Here is a 25859-nt window from a genome sequence, read left to right as displayed (position 1 = left end):
TACAAAAATATTTATAGCAACCCTGTTTGTGGTGGCAATAAATTGGAAATTCAATGAAGGTCCTTCAATTGGGGAATGACTTAATAAACTGGCATATTTATGTCGTGGAACACTATTGTTGTATTAAAAACCAGGAAGGATGGGAATTCAGGGAAGCCTGGGAAGATTTGCATGAACTGATGTTGAGTGAGATGAACAGAACCAGAAAAGTGTTGTATACCCTAACAGCACAAGGGGGTGATGATCAACCCTGATGGGCTTGCTCATCCCTTCAGTGTAACAACCAGGTACAATTTTGAGCTAGCTGCAATGGAGAATACCATCTGTATCCAGAGAAAGCATTATGGACTTTGAACAAAGAGCAAAGACTATTACCGTCAAATTAGAAAAAAAAGCATTATATTATTATGTAATTTTACTATTTCATACTTTATTTTTTTCTATAAGGATATGATTTCTCTGTCATCACATTCAACTGAGATCACTGTATATCTTGGAACCAATGTAAACACTAACAGAATGCCTTCTGTTTGGGTGGGGGGAGGGAAGTAAGAACTGGGGGGGGATTGTAAAACTCAAAATCTTTCTTTAAAAAATAAAAAGAATTATCATGAACAGCATGCAGTGTCAGAAAGATATAGGTTCAAATCCTTCTTAACATATTTGCTAGCTGTGTCACTTCTGGATCTTGATTTTCTTGTCTCTAAAATGAGGGACCCTTGAGAGACACTTGGTGAAAAAACCTAGGTGATTTCAAAGTACAAAGTACCAAGTGATAATTCTGTCATTAACTAGCTATTTGACCTTAGGTAAGTCAATTAACACCTTGGATTGCTCATCATCTTTTAAAATACATATATTTTGGGGTGGCTAGATCACACAGTGGATAGAGCACTGGCCCTGGGGTCAGGAGTACCTGAGTTCAAATCCAGCCTCAGACACTTAATAATTTCCTAGCTGTGTGGCCTTGGGCAATCCACTTATCCCCATTGCCTTGCAAAAACCTAAAAAAAACCCTGTTTATTTTAAAATAATATAAAGAAATAAAAGAGGGAGCAGGACTGAATGACTTCTGAAATCCCTTCCATACAAAAGTATGCTGGTAAATGTTTAACAACCGACTTTCCAGGGGAAAAAAATGTGCTCAAAACACATTTTTATACGTTTTCTGCTTTAATAGCATTTCTCTATTATTTTCTTAAATGTAAATAATAAACAAAACAATAAAGTCTTCAGCTGAAGCATTGGCCCATTTCTGAAGTGTAAATTCTCATCCTGAAAATTTAACTGAGATCTCACCAGAGCCAGTTCCAGCTGTCTGTAGCATTTTGCTCTAGGTCTTCAACCCTATGATCGAACTATCATGGTCACTGATCCCAGGCTTGATGTTCTTCGTACTCCAAAGAAACATCCCCATTATCCTTGAAGCCCTTATAAACCAGTGGGAATAACAAGAAATACACCAGATCGAAATAACAATGAAGGAGCCTACAGGGATAAGAGACATCACCAGATGGTGACAGTAAAAACCATGAGTTCAAAGGATGAAAAGAACTTTTGGAGCTGAAGTTTTGAAAAAAGGAATGGAGGAGCAGGAACAGACCTTCAATCAAAAAGTAGAGAAAGGGGAAGAAGGGTAAACTATCAGGACAGAGTGAGATACGCCCCCCTCCTGTGACTTAACTAAAGGACTCTTGGAGGGCAGAGGAGGTGAGGGAAAGAGGGGGATTAAGTTGAGGCTGCATCTAAATCCCAGCTATGAAATTAAGAATTATTCTGTGGATCATTCAGAGCCTCTGAAGAATCCTCATGAGCAAAAGGTTATCATGATATAGAAAACTTTATCTAGGGGTGTTGTAAAGAGTGGATTAAAGAATAAGAGGGGAAGGACCAAATGTCACTTGGGTAAATGGTTAGGTGGTCAGGACGGCTCATCTTCCTGAGTTCAAATATAGTCTCAGGCATTTACTAGTTGTGTGACCCTGCACAAGTCACTTAACACTGTTTACTTCAGTTTCCTCCTCTTAAAAAAAATAAGCTGGAGAAGGAAGTGGCCCCTCCAGTATCTTTGCCAAGAAAACTACAAATGAGGTCATGAAGACAACTGAAACAACTGAAAAACAACAGCAGATCATTAAGTACTCCATGATCCTTCTCCTGGCTGTCCAAATGATCCTCTTAACTTCCTTAAAACTCTCAGTGCCTTCCATTCAGCACATGGTGGATACTATTAGGGAAATGCTAGTTATTAGTATTGTTATCATCTGGCTCCAACTTAGTTTTCCAGCCTCCTTTGGACTATTGAAATCTGTTCTACAAGCAAATTAATCTACTAGCAATTCTCTGAATTCAACATACTATGGGATAAAAGTCAAGACTCCTCAAGTCTAGTTTTTAATGCTCTTCCCAATGGTATCAGAAACCTAGATGGAACAGTGGATAGAGCTCTGGGCCTGTAGCTAGAAAGACCTAAGTTCAAATCTAGCTTCAGACATGGAATAACTGTATAATCCTGGACAAGTCATTTAACCCTATTTGCTTCGATTTCTTTGACTGTTAAACAGAAATCATAATACCTACTTGCCAGGCTTATTATAAAGATCAAATGATATAATGTTTGTATAGTATTCTGAAGATGGTGAATATTATTAGGGAAATATTAGTATTATTATCTCTGGCTCCAAATTACTTTTCCAGCATCTTTTCTGATCATCAAATTCTGCATTACAAGTAAATTGAACTACTAGCAATTCTCTGAACTCAACATGCTATTTCCTTGTCTTTGTGTATTCATACAGGGGATATCTTCCATACCTGGATTTTTCTCCTCCCTTTTCTCCACCTGTTCTAATCCTCATTTAGGTCTGCCCTCACTAACCTTCTTTCCATCTTCTTTATTTTCTCACCTGTTTTAATCATAAATATAATGACCAGGAGCAAGTGTAGAGTATCTATATTCCTAGAGTGTTAATAAGACACATTTCATATCCCTTACCCAATCTGCAAATAATAATTTAGCTAACCCATAATACCTACAATGTGACAGGCACTCTAACCTCAGCACTCTGCAATTATTATCTCATTTTTTCCTTGCAACAATCCTAAGAGATAGATGCTATTATTACGAATGAGAAAACCGATGCAAATAGAGATCAGGTGATCATCAATCAGTAGAATCAAATGAATTTAGAACTCAGATCTCCAGATATCCACTTAAAATGTTTTCTTGAGACCATCCTGTCTCCTGGGAATCAACAAAAAAGAATTTAGAATTAAGGGTAAAGTGAGGCTTGCCCACAGTAACCCTGCCCTGCTCTTCAGCCCCCTTCACCTTTAGTTGTGGGCAACTGTGATGAGAATACCATCTAGCCATAGTCACTGCCTGCTTTAAAAATGAGCAAGCATGGTAATCCCACCAGCTTTCTCTTCTCACTTAGCTTAAAGCTGTAAGAGGTTTACAATGGCTGTTTAGGGTCACATTTGAATTCCAAGTTTCTTTTAGGAGTCAGTACATGATTGAAAAACAACCCCAAAGAGAAAGCTGTTAAACCCGGCAATTCCAGTGGGGGACAAAGAATCAATAGCCAGTGGTCAAGCCACTATTGCAGCTGTCCCAGACCCATGTATGACTTAGGAGATTTATAACCAAATGCCCATCTGGACTGCAAACCCTGCATGAGTTTAAGGTGCTTCTGGGTCTGCAAGGTCTGAATCAAAGGGCAAATCAATATGTTGACCAACTGTTTACTATTTAGAACAAAGTAAGATTTATTTTCTCTTTCACTTCATTTAGTTGTAATTTTTTATCCCTTTTAAAAAAAACAAAAAAAAAACTCAAGAATTATCTGAATTAAAAAGATCTCTCTAAATGAGGAGGTCTTCATAGAATGCACAGCTTGTAGAGAAGTGAGTCATTAAATACAGTTAGCACTGGCTGTGTGAAAATAATTGGGGGTGAGCACTGAGCACTGGAAGTGTTCTACATGTAGTGAGTTCTTTTAAAAAATAAATTAATTCTCTATGTATAATTCTCATGGCATTATTTAAATAAATCCAGTAAGTGCAGATTGATTTACAAAGCTTGTTTTTCAAAAGATTTTAGCATTGACAACATTTTCTAGAAAAGGCAATTTATGGAATTCTGCTTTTTAAAAGTTGATTAGATCTAGACTGGCAGATTAAATCAATGGAAATTAATAATGTGCCTTGTCCAATCAAAACAAGAATCATTCTTTTAAAAAATGAATTTTTATAACTGATCAGATTAATTTGAAAATTAAAATTAATTTTGACAAACTTGGGATAACTTTTTATTTTTAAGAGTTCTGTCCTTTTCATGATTTGTTGTATTTTTCCCCCAGTATATATATTTTTTAAATAATTGAGTTTAGGTTTTTGTCCTTAAGTTGTTTGGGTTTAGTCTGGTTTGTTGATTTGTTTTATTGGAAAAACTCAAATCAGAGAGAAGGAAAGAATGATAAGGGACATGAACAAGCCAAAGAAGGTACTTGAATAACAATCCTATTTCCAAATGCCTAAACTAGAATAATAAAGTGGGGGGATTTTGTAATTAAACCAAAGAAGTCATCTTGGCTGTGATTTGTGTTAAGTCTCTCCAATTTTTACTTCTTATAGATAAGATTTTTTAAAATCTAGCTTGTATAAGAGGAAGATTCTTAATGCCCCCCAAAATTACCATGCCTAAAAAGAAGAGATGCTGTCTTCTAAAAATAAAGCTAAATTGGAAAAAGGGATCAGATAATTACTAGTGGAATAATGTATTACTTTAAAAGACTTCAAAAATAAGAAATAGAAAAAAACAAAGACACAGTTACATACATAATTGGTTTGCTTTTAAGATGTATGGTCTTGTTTTAAGATGCCTCAATTTCCTTCATTGTAAAATGGAAATCAGAATAATACCTACTTACCAGGCTTATTGTGAGAATTAAGTGTAATAATTTTTGTAAACATTATTGTAAACATCTCTGACTCTCAGGTAGAGAAATTCCTAAATACAGAAATAGAAATAGTGAGTGAACCTATCATTTCATTAACATAGGAAACTCTTGGAAGAGAAAATGTCCTCTATCCATGCAGGGTAATATTTTCTCCATATTTTATAGTCTCCATGTGTTGCCTAGAGAACTAAGACTTTACATGTGTGAAACAGTATCAGAGGCTATATTTGAACCCAGATCTCCCTGGCTTGGAGACAACTCTCAAAGTCACTTTAGAACATTTACCTCTCAAAAATTAAAAGGTTTAAAAGATGAAAACTTGAAACTGGTGAAAATTCAACATATACAAAGACTAAAATTTATTTCAGTCTATCAGCAATATAAGGCTCACATTCATAATTTTCAGGCAGAATTTGAAGACATTTGTGGGTGTGAGGGAAAATCTCATCTTCCAAAGAGTTGTTGTAAGGTTCTATGAAGTCCGTATCCAAAAGAATTTATAAGCCAGTAGAAAAATTAGTTGGATTTTCTCTATATTCTTCACTTTTGAACACTGAAACAAGTTTTAGACTTAACAAATAAATCAATAAATATCTATCAAGTTTCCACTATGTGCAGGCATTGTGCCAAGCACTAGGGAATCAAAAAGCAACAGTCCCTGCCTTCAGGGGGCTTATAATCTAACAGGGGAGACAACTATTTACAAAGCACACTATATAGGGAAAAATTGAAATAATTAGCAAAGGGAGGACACAAGGGAGATTAGGAAAGATTTCCTGTAGAAAGTGGAATTTTTTTTAGGTTTTTTTGCAAGGCAAATGGGGTTAAGTGGCTTGCCCAAGGCCACACAGCTAGGTAATTATTAAGCATATGAGATCCGATTTGAACCCAGGTACTCCTGACTCCAGGGCCGGTGCTTTATCCACTACGCCACCTAGCTGCCACTAGAAAGTGGAATTTTAATTGGGATTTAAAGGAAAGCAAACTAGGCAGAGATGAGGAAGGAGACCATTGGGCCATGGAAGAGAGAGAAAATGTCCAGAACCAAGAGATGGAGAGTCTTGTTCAGGAAAGAGTCAGGATGCCACAGTCACTGGAGTAAATAGTGCATCTTGGGGAGTAAGGGAAAAGAAGACTGGGAAAGCATGAAAAAGTTAGAGAATGAAGGGGGTTTGAATATGAATATTTTGTATTTGACTCTAAAAAGCAATAAGGAGTTTATTGAGTAGGGGAGTAAAGTGATGAGACCTGAACTTTAGAGTAATCCATAAAGGAATGTATTGTGTGTGTGTGTACGCATGCATGCGTTTCACAAAATCTTTAATGTTTTTAATGCCCCCCCCATCATGAGTCCCGCACTAGCTAACCTCTTTTTATGTTCCCATTGACTTCAGCTAGGTTAGGAAGTGAGGCACACTAAAACTCAGTCCTTTTCCTAACCTGCTCCTATCTTCAGTTTCTTTTGCCTTTGGCATTTGATTCTATTGTGATTGTTTGCCATTCCTATGCTAGAGGCAAAACGAATAAAAAGAGGAGTTGGATTTGAGAGCAGGACCTGCTGTCAAAATGAAGCCTTCTGCTGAGGAAACGCATGCAGATGACGTCCAAAGAGGCTTCTCCGATTTCCAAACCCCTTGTGTGAGGAGAAACTCCGTGCCAGCCATGAGAGAGCCCAATATCCTAGGTAGGGACATTTGGAATAGATTTATCTATTGTAGAATTTGATATTGGCTTGGGTGGGTATGAATCTAGGTAGGGGAAACACAGATGTTTGGTCTTTTAATCTGATAGTGGATTTATTTCAAGGTGGAGACTGTGCATGTGTGTGATTCAAGGGAAATTGAGAGCATGGTTTTGAACAACATAAGAACATTTCTCATTATCAGTCAACACAAAAAATCAGAGTATTTTGTTGTTAGGTGTTGGAAAAATGGGAAGAATGGTGATTCATTAAAAGATGTAATCATAATAAAATCTAGTCTCCTTACAACCTTGTGGGAATGAGGAGTATGGTAGAGTAGGAAGAAGAGTGGACTGAAGAGACTCGGAATCTAGTTCTGATTGGTCTGTGAATTGTTTTCTCCTCCACAAAAGAAGGAAAGAAGGAAGGAAGGAAGGAAGGAAGGAAGGAAGAGGAGGGGAGGAAAGAACAAGAAAAGAGGGATGGAAGGGAAGAAGGGAAAGAGCAAGGAGGAAGGGAGAGAGGAAAGGAGGATGAAGAAAGGGAAGAAAAAAGGAAAAGGAGAAAGGGAAGAAGAAAAAAGGAAAGGAGGAATGGAGAGGGGAAAGAAATAAGGGAGGAGGGAAGGAAAGAGGAAAAGGAGGGAGGAAGGAAGGAAGGAAAAACTGAGAGAATTGTTTTGAATTGGAGAGTTACAGAGATGAAGTGAATCCCAGGTAAATAATTATATTGATACCTCCTTCCTGCTCCACTTTCCTACCCTCCACTTCCACTATGAATAATCACAGATTTGATTTGTTTATTTATCAGGGTTACAGAACTAAAGCGGATAGAGGGTTGAGGAAGGGATGGGGGTGGTGTAGGAAGAGAAAAAGTGAAGTCATATGGTACCAAGACAGTTGGTGAGGAGGCTGAAGAGGTTCTCAGTGAGGAATGAGTGAAATGAAACATGGCTGGAGGGTTTTTTTTGAGGGGGGGCAGCTTTTTGTTTTGTATTTAGTTTTGGTTTGGGACAGGATTTATTTTTATTTTTTTCCTGAAATGGTGCTCTTGGAGAACCCTTCACCAATTGGGAGAGTGAGCCCTACGGTAGAAATTTTTTTAGGGCAGTTAGGATGGTTTTTGAGAGAGGTGCAGGGGTGTTGAGACAAGAACTCTAATATTATGACTTTTTAGTGAGTTGTTCAAATAACTGAGGTTTCCCCCTACCCCTAATTTGGTGTCCTTTATTTTCATTCTGTGTGAATGGAAATCTTGTTGAGTTTGAGTTAACAACTTTTTTTGATGGCTAAAGGTCATAAATGAAAACATTAAAAAAAGTAGTGTGATGCAATAGTAAGTACAGGAGCTATTGACAAGGGGATTTGCATTAATTAAACTCCTTTTGTCTTCCAGGCATTATGTTAAGTACTGTACTCTTGAAGGTAGATGTTATTATAATATCAATGTAGAGTTGAGGAAACTGAGTCAGAAGAAGTTAGATGACTTATCCAGGATCACAGAGCTAATGTAGATCTGAGATCAGATTTGAACTCCCAGAACTAGCACTCTAATCCACTCTGACCTAGGATTTTTCACCTATATGTCCCAACCCTACCTGCATTTGCTTTTGTAGTCTTTGTTTTGTAGTTTAAAAGAACCTTTCCTTTTTCTTAAATTCTACGCTTTATTACTTCATTTCTGGATTGAGAAACCAGACTCTTAAAATTGTGTAAAAAACAAATATAAAAACGTTTTAAGTGGGAACTTCAAGAACTTGTCTATAAGAAGAGTACCTTGACATTCCTGCATGGATTTTATGGCATCTCCTCTGGCTACTTGGAGGAATTATTTTGTTCCCAGTTCTCATTTGGATTCAAGATAGGTGAGGCTTCTGGGTAACTGAGTATCACTATTTTGGAGCATGGGGGGGGGGGGAAGTGAAAAATTCTTAAAAAAAATATTTATGAAATGAAAATTATTTTCCATTTCAAACTAAGCCAATCAGTTATGAAAGAATGTATTATAGATGTTCCTTCTTTGATTTTTACAGAGGTGCATTTTTCTTTTCAACTGCTGATACTGTCTGTGTGTGTGTGTGTGTGTGTGTGTGTGTGTGTGTGTGTGTAATTGTTCTTTTGTTCTTTGGAAATTATCAGTAAATTTGGTGTTAGAAGTCTTGAATGGATGTCACTAGTTCTTCTCTGACAATAGCATTTATAACAGGAATTATTAAAATTCTCCCACATAATACCTCCAGTTAGGAGTTTGTTGGCATCTCCCAAGTTTGCCCAGAAGGCAAAACAAAACTAAACTTAAAAATGAGGTAGATTGCCATTGTGTGATCTGGATAATCCAACTGTTGTCTAATTTCTATATTGAAATGAATGGTGATAAATTAAAATAAATTGCATTTTTTACTCCTCATTACTAGTAACTTAAGATTTAAAAAGTAGTTCAGTTGAAGCAATTTTTGGGAGAAAACCAGAATGTTTTCCATCTTTGCATACATCTTCTGGTTCAGAGGAAAGAGCTTGGGACAGAGTGTCTGTCTGATCAGTTGTGTTTAATTAATATTCAGAGAATTTCAGTGGAATGACCTACCTTTGCTACTTATTAGTTGTGAACTTTAGACAAATCATTCAACCTATATCAAAGTTCTTGACCATTTTGTGTAAATTATACTTGCTCTTGAAAGTCTGATGAAATCTATGGACTTTTCTCAGAATAATGTTTATTAATGTATAAAATAAGATATATAGGAATATAAAGGAAATTAAATATATTGAACTACAGTTATCTATTCATCTATCTATCTGTTGTGTGTGAACATGTATGTGTGAAACTTTATATAATTGTATAAAGTTCAAACTCAGGTTAAAAAATATTTTATCTCTCTGAGCCTTAATTTCTTCATTTGTAAAATTAGAATAATAATTCCAGCTTTATGTACTTCACAATGTTGTATGAGGATCAAATGAGATTGTATAAAATACCTTATAAACTCTAAAGCACTGGGGGAAAAAACCCCAAAAACTATGTGTAGGACATAGTGCTCAGGTTGGTGCAATAGCAAAGAATTCTTGCCAGGTGGGTCTCAACATTCTCCCCTGCAAGTGTTTCATCTCTAGAAAGGATAAAAAGGAAATGGGCTTCAAATTTAAAATTCTTAATAACTAGGTAACTTGAGAGGGAAGACTGTGACCACCTAGGGATATTATGATCATTCAACCAATAAATATTTATTAACTTCCTACTAGGTATCAGGCACTGTACTAAGACTGGTGAGACAAAAAAAGAGGTAAAAAAACAAGTTTACAATCTGATAGGAATTAAGAAAATTTCAGCTCACTCCTCCCCCTAGGTTAATTAATGCCAGATTCTGTCTAGAGCAGGATTTATTAACCTTTTGTTTTTTCACCAGGTATCAGTCACTAGACTTTAGCAGTCCAGTGAAGCCATTATTCTATGAATAATGTTTCTAAAATCTAAATGTATAAAAAAAATACAGAGTATTGCAAAGATCACCAGTTAAGACCTTACCTTAACAGATGACTGATGGATATATATAAATATATATATATATATATATATATATATATATATATATATATATATATACACACACACACACACACACACACAGAGAAACATACTTATTTGCATTGTACATACACACAGGTATATTTGTGTATATGTGCATATATGCATATTTGTGTATGCATATGTATTAATTAAAATAACCCACTTTGCCGCTAATTAGCTATAGAAACTTTAGGAAAATCATTTGCCCTAAACAATGGTTCTTAACATTTTTGCATGTGTATGTCATGAATACTTTTGGCAATCTGATGGCACTTATGGTTTCTGAGAATGATTTTTATAAATATCTAAAATTTATAATATTAAAAAGGAATCCAATTATATTGAAATATAATTATCAAATATATATATATATCAATTTTTGTCATAACTTTTTTATCTATAACTATTTGTCACATTACCCATGTTGTCAAAAGCCCAAGGTATTCTAAGACTCTAGGTTTATATGAACTTAAGCTTAATCCTATAGGTTGATCCCATTGGGGTCCTTTTCTCTCTTTGGTTTATAGGCAGAATTTATTAATCTTTTTTTTTGCACCACCTGTCAATCAATAGATTTTTGCCAATCCAATGAAACCTCTAGATCTCTTTCTTCTCTGAATGCTTGTAAATGCATTAAAAAAATACATAGTACTAAAAAGGAAAATAAAATCTCAGATCTCAGGTAAAACTTCATGTGGAGTTGCCTCAAAAAAAACCTAATATATTCAAGCTATAACTTATGTTTAGGTTTCTGAAAAGGTGGTTATAAGGGCTCCTTAGCTCTGAAGTTAACAAATGTTTATTTATGGACATATCCCATTGCCAGATTTTAAAAATAAAATATTTAATAATAAAATATTTTAAATATTTAAATATAATGTAAATATAATATGTTTTTTAAAATAACAAAAATGTTTACAAATAAATTACTTTTCCCTGGAATGAAATTGAACTTGGGATATCATTGAGGCAAGTTTTAGATGAGTCCTATTCTAGAGTATCCAGATATAGTCTCCCCAAAACTCAATGTACCTCTCAGCGGAATATATTTGGATTTGGGGAGGAGGTGGCAGCCACTAAACCTCTTCTCTATTCCTCTATTGTATCCAAATCACCTTCTGAGTAGCCAATCTCCCTCTTCCTCCAAAGAACAAACCACATGAGGAAAGCTCTCATTCTCTTTAGAAGACCACTAGGTCTTCTAAATCCCTTATCCAGGATCTACTGAGCTTGAGGATACCCTTAAGACTATACCCAAGATTGAGTTTCCTCTCTGCTTCAAGCTATACCTTAGATTCATGCAAAAAGTCTTTTCAGTGCAGTTTGTTACTAAGTGGACTGGGAAAGTCCATTGTCACCTATACAATCTCTGACTTATGCTCAGAAAAGGACAGAAAAAAAGGTAGAAGCCAAAAGAACCCCCTTCTTAGATAATCTGATCAGTGTTTAACTCATCAGATACCTTTACTTTGAACTGCCAAATGTCTACTTCCAGGAGAAATTTCTTTTTAGACGAAGCATAAATGAGTACCTAACTCTGCAATTGTTTTCTCCCACAACTACTCCAAGAAAGATCAAGGAAGGGCACCAGGTTGAGTAGTTATCAGAACATAATATGGGTGAATAGGGTCACAAAGAAGAAGAGATGGAGGGAATGAATTTCACTTTGAATCTCATTTTCACTCAAGGATCACACAGAGAGAGGGAGGAAGGGAGGGAGAGAGAAGGGAATGGAAAGAGGATAAAATAAGCTTCTCAAGGAATTATAGTCATGAGCAAAACAAATTTTAATATTTAATGTAAAGAAAGAGCCAGTAATTAGGTTTTAGGTGAGGGGAAGAGTAGTAGATTGTCTAGAAGTAGATTGCATCAAATATACGTAATTCATGTTGAGTGAACTACTCTCTCATCACCATCTTTTTCTTTGAAAAGAATGGAACAGGTGGTAGAGAAGAAAAAAATTGAGAGAATAGGAAGGGAGAAATACATAATTAATGATCATAACTATGCATGTAAATATGTTAAACTCATCCATAAAATGGAAGGGGACAGCAGAATAGAAAGCAAAATACAATGATACATTTCCTTATGAGAAACACCATTGAAACATAGATCCAAACAGTGTTCAAGTAAAAGTTTGGAGCAAAAAAAGCAGAGGCAGCAATCAAGAAACAAATACCGTAAAGAGAAATTAAAAAATACTTATTATGCATAAAGATATTATGACAGGGTGTTCCAAATGCACATTATCTAAATACTTAAAGGAGATATTTAAATTATAGGGAAAATACAGTAAAACCAAAATATTGAGGAAATTGGTGTACCTCTTTCAAAACTAAGCAGATATGACTCCCTAAAATCTTCAACACTGAATAAAATTTCATTTTGGTGAGCAAATCAAATTGATTGTGAATTTCTTTGATTCCCTCTCTCTCTCTCTCTCTCTCTCACATACACACACACACACACACACACACACACACACACACACACACACACACACACACTTTCCTTATCTGTATGAAGCTTTTCTAAAGTATTATTCTAAAGTATACTGGTATGATCCGGTGATACTGCTCTCCTTGCTGTTCCTCAAATAAAATAGCCCATATCTTTATTCCCTAAATTTTCACTAGCTTTTCCTTATAACTGGAACTTATCTCTGACATTCCTGACTTCTCAACTTTCTTCAAATCCCAGTTAAAAATCTCACCTCCAAGAATTCTTTCCCAATCTTTCTTAATTCCTTTCCCTCTAAGATTATTTTCACTTGTCACTTGTATATACATTGTTTGTACATAGCTGCTTGCATATTTTCTCTCAATTAGATTGTGAACTACTTAAGGAAAGGGACTATTTTTTGCCTTCCTTCAAATCTTTACCCTAGCATAGAAATTGATTAACAAACTCTAATTGATTTATTGAATTATCCACTTGGCAATCATTTATTAATTACTGTAAGCTCTGCTGGTGATAAACGCTTCTTGACTGGAAATACAACCAGAGACTTATGTTTTAGTCTTTGTTCTGTCATTGGCTATACTTCCTAGAGTTTGTCATTCCCCTTTTGGAGTCTACAATTCCCTCATCAGACTAAGGAGATGATCTCTATGGTTCCTCCTAGAGCTAAATCCTATGATATTGTTTTAAATAATTAATGAAAGATTTCAAAAGTTTCTTCTAGATCTAAGAATCTGTGATTCTCTGACTTGAAAGAAGATGATGGAGGATTCTCATCTGTATGGAATCTGTTACCTTATAAAACTGCCATAAAAACTCCAATATTCAAATTGAGGTTGGATAATAATCTGTTAAGTATAGAACAGAGCAAATTCTGCCAAGGAGTGGGAGGCTACATTTAGCAACCTGCAAGGTTACTTCTAGCTCTGGGTGTATGCAATGCCTCAAGACAATACTTTGAGATTGTAAAGTATTAGGTACTCTTTCATTGCACTTGATCCTTTTATAATTAATTTGAAGTTTGAAGAACTTGACTAGTACATATTATCTATATCATTTTGGCCAGATCATTTCAGTTCTCTAGTATTTGGTCTTCTCATCTGAAAAAATGAGGAAGAAAGTTTTTGTTGTTCTTCAGTCACTTTTCAGTTGTGTCAAATTCTCCCCATTTGAGATTTTCTTGACAAAGAAAAGGGAGAGATTTACCATTTCCTTCTCCAACTCATTTTACAGACGAAAAAACTGAGGCTAACAAGGTGAAGGGACTTGCTCAGAGTCACATGGCTAATATGTACCTGAGAACATATTTGAACTGAGGAAAATGAATTTTCCTAACTCCAAGCCTGATGATTTGACCATTGTATCACCTAGCTGCCTCAGGAAAATAGACTCGATAATCTCTAAGGAACTTTCTATTTATAAATCTTGATACTTCCGATCAGTGACAGTCATAATTTCACATTAGTTCTCTCCTTATATAGCATTTTAGTTATTCCAATTTTTAATGGGACAGTCAAAATCCAAGGTTTGCTATCTTCACAAAATAATCTCTCCCTAGCAACAGCCTCCTGCTCTAATGCTACTGGAATCACAGTTGAGGAAAGTATTGTGGGTAATTTAGGTCAACTTTTATCAAAAGCATGAATCTTCTTCTATAAAGCTCTTTCATATTCAGTCTATAGCATCCAGCCTTTGCTTGAATATCTCAGTCATAGAAGAGCTCTCTAACTCACAAATAAATGTATTCCATTTTGGAAACACTGTAATCAGATCTATAACTAGAATTCTTTCATGCAAGTATAATCCCTTCTTCTGATGTATCTCTCCCAGAAACGATAGATACTATTACTATAGCTTTAAGAGTCAGATAAAATGTTGCGAAGAGTAGATTTTCCAGGCAGTTTTTAAATGTTGGTTTAGAAAATGATTTCCTATGAAATGTTTCTCACTATGAAATCAGGGAGAAAGTAAATGCTTTATCTGTGGTCTATGAAGATCCATGAGAAGTATGTAAAGACAGATAAGGAGTGAATGTAAAAGATTTTTTCCTAATAAAAAGTGTAATAAATGATGATTAAAAAAACTCCTCATAAAGAATTCTAAGAGAAATTTGCAAGGATGTAGAAAGTATAGTGTTTTGGAAAGATTTGATTCCTGGGCAATATGTCTAACCCCATTCTCTAAAGGTCCTACTTAGTACATTTTGCTACTATGGTAGTCTGTGGTATCACAAAGGGATTGGGAAAAAACTTCTTTTCTCTTTCATTGGCTTGAATCTTCATTAATTGTGTTTTCTCCATTTTAGGGACACAATCACCAGTACCACAGTTCCATTTAACCATTTAATGCAGAATTACCTTTTACAAAAGGATATTTACTTCAAAGAAAAGGCAAGAAAAAAATATATTCCTCTCTACTAAACAACTCAGTATCATAATCTGTCCTCTTATATCACCTAATCTTTGGTAGTGGAGAAGAAATTAAGATCATAGGTTGGCTCAGTTCCTACACAACATTAGTTTCAACAAGCTACAGGAAAAAGGATGCTCATATCCTTAAGAAGGAAGCATGGCTCCTGGCATGTTGATATCCTGGGACAAAATTCCACTTGCCCTTGTATTAGTGACATCTCTTATTTCTTATTTTTAGAAAGTTCTTTTTATTGAACTAACATATGCTTCATTGTGATTTTCATCCTTAGCTCTTAGTGCTGTCATGCAGAATTAGGGAAAACAAATCTAATCCTTTTCTCAAATGATTACCCTTCAGATAACCTACAGAATTCAAAGAATTATCTTAAGAACCAAATCAGAAAATGGATGTAAATTGATGTTGTTGTTGTTGTTATCATAGCTATTTTTAGACCCAGCTCTGTTTGTGTGCTACCTGTGTGACCTTGGCAAGTCACTTTCCTTCTAAGATCTTAGGTTCCTCTTTTATATTGATCATTTCTGGACACCCAAACATTACTATGGGAATCCCTCCACACACACCCAAATAATTTACTCCTGGAATAAGGTTCTCTGAACCAATTCAAAAGTGGAGCACATGAGTCCCCATCAATATGCTTACTTATTATTAATCAGTCAGAGGAAATGATTTGTTAGAAACAAAAACATTTATGAGACATTTAATGAAAAAGAATAGTAGGAAAAGTAAAAAAAAAGAGCATTTTACAAAAAGTCCTGGACACATTCTCCCCCAAATGCATACCCCAGCAGTGGAAAAAGTAGACAGTTATGGAACTTGAGTGGAAATGAAGATAATGTATTTGACTGAGGCTACACACGTAGAGAGATCTGGAGAACACTTGTGGCTGCATGCACAGACAATTCACATTTCTAACATTACAGGGACATTTGTTTTATGGACATTACTCTGTTGGGAGGCTGTTTTTATCAAATAAGATTATATTTGCAAATTGGCACATTGCCCACCTAATAGTAGGTGGTTAATAAATGCTTATTTCTTTCCCTTCCCTTCACCCCCACGGTCACTACTGGGTGTGGTTCTGTTAGAAACATGGTTGTGAAAACTTCTTCCTGCTGCCATGTTCTGCGTTTCAGCTGATCCTTCAACCAAGGAATTCTCTCTTTTCTATAAGAGAAGGAATGGCCTCTGTCATCATTCATTTATTTTAGAGCTGTGAGACAAGATTTAGATCTTTTAAATGTATATTTAGAACACATTTCTAGAAGTCAGACTGGGAAGAAATTTATGGAAAGTCAGCCACTTTCCACAAGGACAGTATCTATCAGGTTCTAAAGAGCTATAGCTGGTTGTGACTTTTTCCTATGGAAGCAGAGTCAGTCTCCAATGTGAGTTTTTTTTTAATGGAATAGCTGTCTAAAACCCAGAGACATTATGGACTTTTCTTTCTGCTCATGAAGAAAATGATCTGTGTGCCAATTGTCTAACTGTATTAGAGTTAAATTTCTCCTTAACTTCCAATCAATTTCTGGTGGCTAACTTTCACCCCTGAAAATCACTCCAGGAACTGTTTCAAGGACTACCTGGCTTCAAGGCTTTGCTACATAATATAGATAAAACGCTATAGAAAAGAAGAATAAAAACAAAAATAGTGAAGCCATGATTAGGTTTTGCTCTACATTATAAATTTTTTGTTCCAGACTGCCATACTTTATATATATATATATACATATATATATGTATATATATATATATATATATGACCAGGAAAATATCATATAATAAAAATATTGTAAAGACAAACTATGAAAATTTGAAGAATATTGATCAATGTAATTACCATCCAAGATTAGAGTAACAATGACAAAGCAGGCTAGCCTCATTGTGCAGAGTTGATAGATTTAGAGTGTAGAATGAAGCATATATATACACATATACATACATGTACATGTGTGTTCATACATATATGTATATATATAGACCCATATATTTTAGCCTATTCAGGGAAAGAATTATTAACTACATATTTATTCTAAGGAATTTGGTTTTTTTTCTCTTTATCCTTGAGGAGAGGGTAAGAGGGAGAAAAAATACATTTCTGTTAATGAAAAATACTTCTTTTTTAAAAATAAAAAGGTAGAGTATTACAGGAATGGAATTCTTCATGTAGTTTCAGAAAAAGTCACTGCACTGTTAGTTTTGCTTATTTATTTATACTATATTATTAGAAAGCTCTTACACCAGGTGGAAGTAATTTGTAAGGTAAAAATAAAATGCATTAACATTTTTTTAAGAAAAATAAGCACATTGATCAATTCCTATTGTTTTTCATTTTTATTTCATTTCTGTGCTTTAGAGTTTCATTTTTGTTGTATTATTGAGATTCTGCTTTCCCTCCACCCTACCTCATCCCCCACCTTGTAAGCTATCCCAGGAAAAGGGAAAAATGAATAGAATGGAAATTTCCAAGATCTGGTTTCCATAGGACTGTGGTATAAGACACAAACACCAATGAACTAAGATTGCATTTTTAATTCGGAAACTGAACTCCCCAGCATGATACTGCAGAATCTCTTTGTAAACCAGATTTCAAGTTATTTTAACAGAAAATCTGACTTTTAACTTCTGGTGTAATTTCTGATTTTCATTAACCTAGTTGATGCCCTCCAGCCTAGACTTTCTCTCTTTTTGTTGCCTGGCTAATAAAGTGATTGTTAACAGTAATTATTATTACAATTAATAAGACATTCACTGGGATACATTAGTGTACTGGTAACAAGACATATTACTATACATGATCTAGCTAAGCCTCCATTAAAGTGTAAACCATTGTTCTATGATCTCTTTAAGGTCAATGACCTAGAGCTTCTAGTCCAGTAGACTCTTGATAAATTCTCATGTGATGATGGTGATTATGATAATATGCAAATAGCCCAGCACTCAACAGACTTCACTTTCTATTAAGATAATAAGACTTAGACTGAGAACTAGCAATTAACATTTTATGAGCTGTCCATTGGATGCAGAACTCTGTTCTAAGGCACAAATGAGAAGATAAAAAAAACAGAATTTTTGTGCCAAAAGATCATCTAGTCCTAGTCCCTTGTTTTTCATATGAAGAAAACTATGGTTAAAAGGTTAGAGATGTAAGTAGCATAGAATTAATAGGGAATAAATCTCACTCCAGGGTCCCTGGAGGCAAATGTGTTGTCCTTGCAGTATACTGCTACCCAGGCAATTGTTAAATCTAGAGAATGCTACTAGGAAGCACAGTAGGTTATGGATACAGATCCAACTACTTTCTTATTACTTTATTCATTCTGTACAATTTAAATAAAACAGAGACACCTACTATCTCATGAATTCTGTTTTTTTCTTCAGACTCCCTCCCCTCCCCTAGGTTTACCTTGTATATTTATTGCCCTTATTTATGAGAACAAAGGGATAGGTTTTGCAATAAATATACAAAATTTCAAATGAAAGTAACCCAACTAAGGGTGAAGATGATTTTTCTTCATCATTCTTATGCAATTTAAGAAGACTCAGTTTCATAAAGAAGGAGCTGCATATTGTCTCCCTGGTGCCATTGTATCTAATGATCTGATTTCTTGGAGATTTTGTTTTATTTTGCTTCTGACTCAGATTCCATTTATATAGGGAAACTCCAAAAAGAGGAAATTCCCTCCACCAATGTTGATCAGGTCTTGCTTTACAGGCTATATGATCTTATATAGTCTTTGACCCCAGAGCTGCCTGTGGCATTGAAAGGTATATTGATTTGTTCAGAGTCATGCAGTTAGTATAAGGTGAAGTTGGGACTTGAATCAACCAAACTACAAAGCTGCCTCTCCTTGTCCTTGTTTTGATTGTAATAATATCCTTGGGGTGGATAAGCAGGGGCCCTCTCTACTGACTTCACTTAATTAAGATCACTTCAATCTCATCTCCAGTAGCAGACAGACTAAAGAATCAATCAATTAATCAGTCAATAAATGTTCATTAAGCAATTGTTGTGCCCCAGGTACTGTGAAAGAATAAAGTGTGACTAGAAATATGATACAAGTACCAAAAATGAAATAATCCCCATTCACAAGGAACTTAGCAGCATTTATTAAGTATTTTCTATGGACAACATTTGAAGATCTGACCAAGATCTTTAATACTGTCAGCTGTAGGGGCTTACAGAAAATTATGTCAAAATTTGGTTACCTGGAGAAGTTCATCAGTATTGTATGGCAATTTCATGACTGCGTGCATGCTTGGGTACTGGATAGTGGATGATGCCCTTGAGATTTCCCAGTCATCAATGGAGTGAAACAAGGATGTGACCTTGTTCCCATACTTTTTCACATGATGTTTTCAGCCATGCTATCAAATGTCTTCAATGAGGATGAACATGGCCTCATGGGCAGCTACTGCACTGATGACAAATTCTTCAACTTGAAAAGGCTATAAGCCCAGACCAAAGTGGAGGGAGTGTTGGTGCATGATCTTCTGTTTGCAGATGAATGTGCTCAATGCACCCTCTGAAGTTGAGATGCACCAATGTATGGATCAATTCTCTGCTGCTTGTGCTAAATTTGTTCTAACAATTAACACTGAGAAAGCATAGGTGCTTCATCATTCAGCACCACACCATCTATATTTGGAACCATCAATTACAGCAAATGGAGGTTTTGAATACTGTGGACAATTTTTACTTACCTTGGCAAGGAACTTTCCAGGGAGGTACATATTGTCAATGGGTTTGACACTCTTATTACCAGAGCTAGCTCAGTATTTGGGAGGCATAGAAAGAAAGTATAGGAGACTACCAAACTAAAGGTCTACAGAGCCATTATGCTGACCTCATTGCTATAGATCTATGAAATCTGGACAGGTCACCAGCACCATGTCAGGAAACTGAATCGCTTCCATTTAAATTGTCTTAAGAATGGGGCAGCTAGGTGGCATAGTGGATAAAGCACCGGCCTTGGAGTCAGGAGTACCTGGGTTCAAATCTGGTCTCAGATACTTAATAATTACCTAGCTGTGTGGCCTTGGGCAAGCCACTTAATCCCGTTTGCCTTACAAAAAGCCTAAAAGAAAAATAAATAGTCTTAAGAAGATTCTGAAGAACATCTGATAGAAGATACCAGACAATGAGGTCCTTTCTCAAGTTAAACTTCCTAACATTCCAACATTATTACAGAGAGTGCAACTACAATGGACTGGACATGTACACTTGACAATGGACACTTGACATGATGTACACTTGATGTATACTTGACAAAAAAACTATCATATGGAAAACTCAGACAGGACAAGTTCTCACAAGGGGGTCACAAGATGTGATACCAAGACACCCTAAAAGTCTCATTGAAGAGCTTTAGAATTGATTATACAGCATGGGAAAAACTGGCACAGGACTACCCAGCATGGCATGCCCTCATCAATGAGAGTGTTACACTACAAGAGGAAGGCAGAATTGAGGAAGCTCAAAGGAAATGTGGCATACATAAGTTTAGAGTACTCACCCCAGGTGTACACATGGACTATTTGTGCACAACCTGTGGTAGAACATTCCCGAGATCTCATTGGTCTGATCAGCCACAGTAGGACACACTGCAATTTGTTCTCAAACATAGTGATGTCATTTTGGACTTCTTCACTGAAGGACAAGAACCAATTTGATTAACAATTTCCCAATTGATGAGCAATCGCATCATTCCTAGTTCTTTGCTATAACAAATATAAACTTCTATTAATATTTTCTTTTATCTTTGATCTTATTGGAGTATATATTTATAAACAGTATTGTCAAGTCAAATAGTATGTTCATTTTAGTGACTTTTGAGTAGTGTTCCAAAATGGTAGATCAATAGTACATTAGTATGCCTATACAGGCTCTCCAACAATTGTCATTTTTCTACATCATCTTTACCAATCTGATGGGTATGAGGAAGAACTTCTGAGTTATTTATTTTGCATTTAACTTAATGAAATATTTTATGTGACTGTTAATAGTTTTCCTTTTTTAAAATAAACTTTTTTATATTCCTGACCATTCTAACTTAAGAATGATTTTTTCTACATTTGTATCAGTGTCATATATATGCTATACATATATAGATGTTTAATAACATTACATTTTTGTCAGCAAAATAAATTTACTGTGAAGATTTTTTAGATAATTGTTTCTCTCCTAGTTCTAACCTAACTGCATTTGTTCAAACCATTTCTGTCATACAATCAAAATTTTCCATTTTATCCCCGTAATCCTCTCTGCCCCTCAATTGATCAGAAACTCAATCTGATATCCATAATTGTGAAAGGCATCTCCCTCAGTTATTCTTTCATATGGTTATGATACTTTTATTCAGGTCATAATAATCTATTTAGATTTGGGTGTTAACCATCCCTTCACAGTAATTAGCAGTATAGGATTTTGCAGAAACTCAAATTGTTGACCCCATTAGACCTAATTCTTGAGACCTGAGGTTTCACAGGAATAAAGTTCTTGATGGAATGGACATTCCATTGTTTCATTTTTCTGAGTAATATAGGACTTCCCTTCATCTCATCCCTTGTTCACAAAAAAAGAAAACCTTTGGAGGCTTAAAAAATGTTGTATTGATCCATGTTTGCATTTTGCAAGAATCTCTTCTTTCAACAAAGCAAATAGAATGAACATTGGATTAGCCTGACTTAGTGGCCCATATCTGTAATCCATGTATTACCTGAGTTTGGTATATCACTTGAGCTTTGGGAATTCTGAGATTCAATAGTACTAAAGGCAATTAGGTCTCCATATTGAGTATATTACCAATAGTGAACCCTAGGAATGGCAACACATCAAGCTCCCTAGGAAAAACAAACTGACTGAGGTTGGAGAATGGAATAGGTCAAGGAGTTTATATTAGATGTAGTATCAGGTTTATGAGTAACTACTGCTCTTCTAGCTTGGGTGAGAGAGGGTGTCTTGGTTTCCTCTCCCTTCCAACTCCCTCCACCCCAAAAAATAAAACCATTTAAAAAATTAGCAGATTCTGGTTCTAACTCTTGCTGTTTCACCAACTAGCTGTTTGACCTTGGATAAGTCACTAAGACTCTGTAGATTTTGCTTTTCTCAGGCATAACATAAGGATTTGGGATTAATTGATCTTAATATACTTCCCAGATTTAACATTCTATGATTCAATTCTGTTCCCTCTCCTGCTCTGAATTTCAGTAAACATACAATGATTTGTTATAAACCCAAGTTATCTGTAACCCCTCATTCAATACAAACTCTCATGAAAAACTCAAATATCTGTAACCCCCCCCATGCAATAAAAACTCATATATAAAAAAGGAAAAGATAATAGGCATTGGAAATCAGTAATATCTAACCATATACCCTGGTGCTAATTTGTCTTATTATGTTACAAGATAATGGTAACAATAGTAAAAACAGGGTACATCACCTGGTGGGCAGTTGTTGCCTATAGAGGCTGTGGATTGTTGAACTAAATACACGTGGCTTTTGTTCACAGCTGGCCTTGGCTGCCTTCGAGGTCCCTGTATAGATTAGTGGGGCTGCCTGTTTGAGAACAACAAAACAAGAATGGTTATGCTCCTCTCCAGGTTATGTTTGCACAGGGCTAGTGGGCTGGAATGAAATGTAAGTATAAAACTCTGTGGTTACCCACAGAGCCTCCCCATAAAATGTCAAGCCTTGTTACTGAAATGCTGCCTTGTGTTGCCTACTGCAATTCATCATTCTGATGACATTTTAAATGTGATGATTGAAATGAAACTCATAAAGTGAAACAAACCATTGTTGAACGAAAGGTTGTTATGGAAACCTGGAAAGAATGGTCCATAATAGATTTGCTAAGACTCTCCAGGAATCGTGCACCTGAATTACATGTGCATATTAATGCAGGAATATTGGACATACCAGACTTTTGTGGATGATTTTCCAGTTAACATCCATGAGAAATGGACCTAGAAATATTTAAGGCAGGGTCTATGCATGGGATTTTCCTCGGGAACCACAATATAGCCTTCTGTTACTGAGAGAATGAGTCAAAGCTTAGGAGTACCTGTTCAGGGATTGATGGAAGAGTTTCTGTGACAGGGATTCTGGAATAGGTGGGGAATGGGAAAACCACTTATTAAATACTTTCTCTGGGCTATAAACTATGGGTTCAAATATAAAAGAGATAGTCCTTGGCCTCAAGAAGCTTACATTTTTGTAAGAAATCATGGCCAAGGAATTGACTGTTGGTTTAAGGAGTTTCTGGGATTGTGAATGAACAGAGAGTCATTGTCTTCCTTATTCTAATTGTAATTAAAGCATTGATTTCATTATTGTTCCCAAAACAAAAGATGAATAAATAACATGGCAGTCCTTGCTGGTTTCCTTATGGATGCATGAATTAAATAGGAACTATATTTTGAAGCAGTCTAAACATAATGGTTCAGGTGAGCCTACCCTCACCCTAGAGTGAATTCCAAAACTGAGTTTATACTAACTTAGTCTATGGAGGTCAGATAGGAAAGACTACTTTTCTAGACATTAAGACATGAAGTAGAAGCAACATGGATGGCAAGGAATCTGGTGGATAGACTACATGGGATGGGAAATACAGTCTAATGCTGACTAGATGTAGAGACAATGCACTTCACTCTACAAAATCACCAGGCTCTCAGTTTTGTGAAGCATTTCTTGGAGAATCACTAAGGAAACAAGTGCATATATTGCTATACTTATATTTTGAGAGACAGACCCAGATTCAAATCCTACCTATGTAATTTAGTAGTTTTGTAGCCATAGGCAAGTCACTTATCCTCTCTGACCATCACTTGTCACATTTGTCAAATGATGGAGATAATACTTAAGGTTCCCATCTCTCAGGAAGTTTACTGACACAAGTCAGCATTTGGGATATAGACTGACATTTTTTACACACTGAAATTAAGAGACTATTTTTTTATCAGAAATATGTAGAGTTTATACTAACTTAGTTCATCACATCCACATTCACAGTTGTGATTACTGTGTGTATTTACTCCATCCTATTTTCTTCCATTTATCCTTTTCTTTTTCCTTTTATCCAATTTCTCCTTAAAGATAAATAAAAATTACTTATAGTGTACTCAGGTATAGAAATTCATCTTATATGATTTAACATATATATTTGGTATCATATTGCCTGCCTTCTCAGTAGGGGTGGGGGTTGAAAAGGAGACAGAAAATTTGGAACTCAATTTTTTTAATTAGCTTAATTTTTTAAGAATATTAAAAATAAATAATAAATTTAAAGAAAATTATCTAATAAGGAAAACATATACAAAAATATATACAAAGCAAACTATACAGGATAAATCAGAATCAAATGAAATATGTATGCAATTTTTTTCACATTTTAAAGGACATTGTCTATCATTATTATGTCTAATATGATATTCTTTAATTGGAATTAATGTTTCTAATCTATATATTTCTGATCAAAAATTAGTCTCCTAATTTCAGTGTATAAAAAATGTCAATCTGCTATGTAAGGCCTGTCTCCTCTATCCCAAATGCTGACTTGACCTGTGTCAGTAAAATCTGGTCATCTCAGTGATAGCACCAATAAATTCCTTTACCTGATCAATAAACCTCAAGATAAGAGACATCTTTGAAGAGGAGAGAGCAATCCTATTGTTATTTGTAAACATTTACTCTCTAGCCTATGTGGGATTCTTGTCAAAAGGAATTTTAAGTAAATATAATAAGATATGAGAGAAACATATTGTAAAATCAAATCATCTATGTGAAATCTCTTTGGTTTAATAATTCACTTTTTATTATTCTTTGTCCTTTCTGTATAAAATGCCCCCAAAATTTTGTATTAGAGTTGGCATTCATCCAATAGGTTTTTAGTAAGATCCTAGAGAATAAAATTTCATTTATAAAACTAACTTTGTTTTTTTATTTTATTTTATTTATGGCAATGGGATAAGTGACTTGCCCAAGGTCACACAGCTAGGCAATTATCAAGTTTCTGAGGTCAGATTTGAACTCAGGTACTCCTGACTCCAGGGCCAGTGCTCTATCCACTGTGCCACCTAGCTGCCCCTAAAACTAACTTTGTTATTTCAATTTTAGCCTAAGAAAATTATGTTTAATGATTATTATCCCCCTTGCTACTGGGTGGGGTAAATATTAACTGGATTGAGGCAAGCAGAAAAGAGTAGTTGGTACTAAAGAAAAAAAAAAGATCTAAAAGTTCATATGCATACGATCATCCTTGACTCCCAGATACACATATTCAGGTGTCTCTTTTTAATTTTTTCTTCAATGTTGTCTTGGATATTAATTTTATCATCATTTCAAGGAAAATAAATATTAGATTATGAAGAAGTTGTTCTGTGTTTCCCCTTCAGGCTCCAAACAGCCCCAGGATAGCCCTGCTGGTAAAGAGAGATAAAGACTAAATAGAAGGAGGCAGGAATAATTCAGAGAGGTTGCTGGGGTGAGGACAAACAAAGCCAAAATGGAAATTCACCTCCAAGACAAAGACTGACCATCTCATAATTTCTCCTCAGGTCAATCTTGCTGTAAAAAACCATTCCTCCAAGGGTTTATAAAAATAATCTACGATCTACGGGGTCAGTTATGGATCAGAGGTAAGGGCTTATCATCAATAAAAATGTCTGGCAGTAATTTTTAATTCATTGAGAGGTTGAGATAAGGTTAAGAAGTCATGACAACTAAAAATTCAACCTCTTGGCTGAATGTGTATTGCATTTTG

General features: G+C 35.3%; 1 protein-coding gene across 1 annotated transcript in view; it reads left to right on the top strand.

Annotated features, from left to right (window-relative positions):
• Positions 1–3532: 3532 nt before the first annotated feature.
• GUCA1C (guanylate cyclase activator 1C) overlaps positions 3533–25859 on the top strand; it is a gene marked incomplete at its 5' end in the record, with an annotated part of 56840 nt that continues 34513 nt past the window's right edge. Inside the window, 3 exon segments of the mRNA XM_074214442.1 lie at positions 3533–3613; positions 3615–3761; positions 19130–19135. Of these exon segments, the coding sequence (XP_074070543.1) occupies positions 3533–3613; positions 3615–3761; positions 19130–19135 (234 nt within the window).

The sequence above is a fragment of the Macrotis lagotis genome, chromosome 1 (assembly GCF_037893015.1).
Source record: "Macrotis lagotis isolate mMagLag1 chromosome 1, bilby.v1.9.chrom.fasta, whole genome shotgun sequence".
NCBI lineage: Eukaryota > Metazoa > Chordata > Mammalia > Peramelemorphia > Peramelidae > Macrotis > Macrotis lagotis.
The sequence above is the reverse complement of the archived record's forward strand: the minus strand, read 5'-3'. Positions and strand labels throughout refer to the sequence as shown.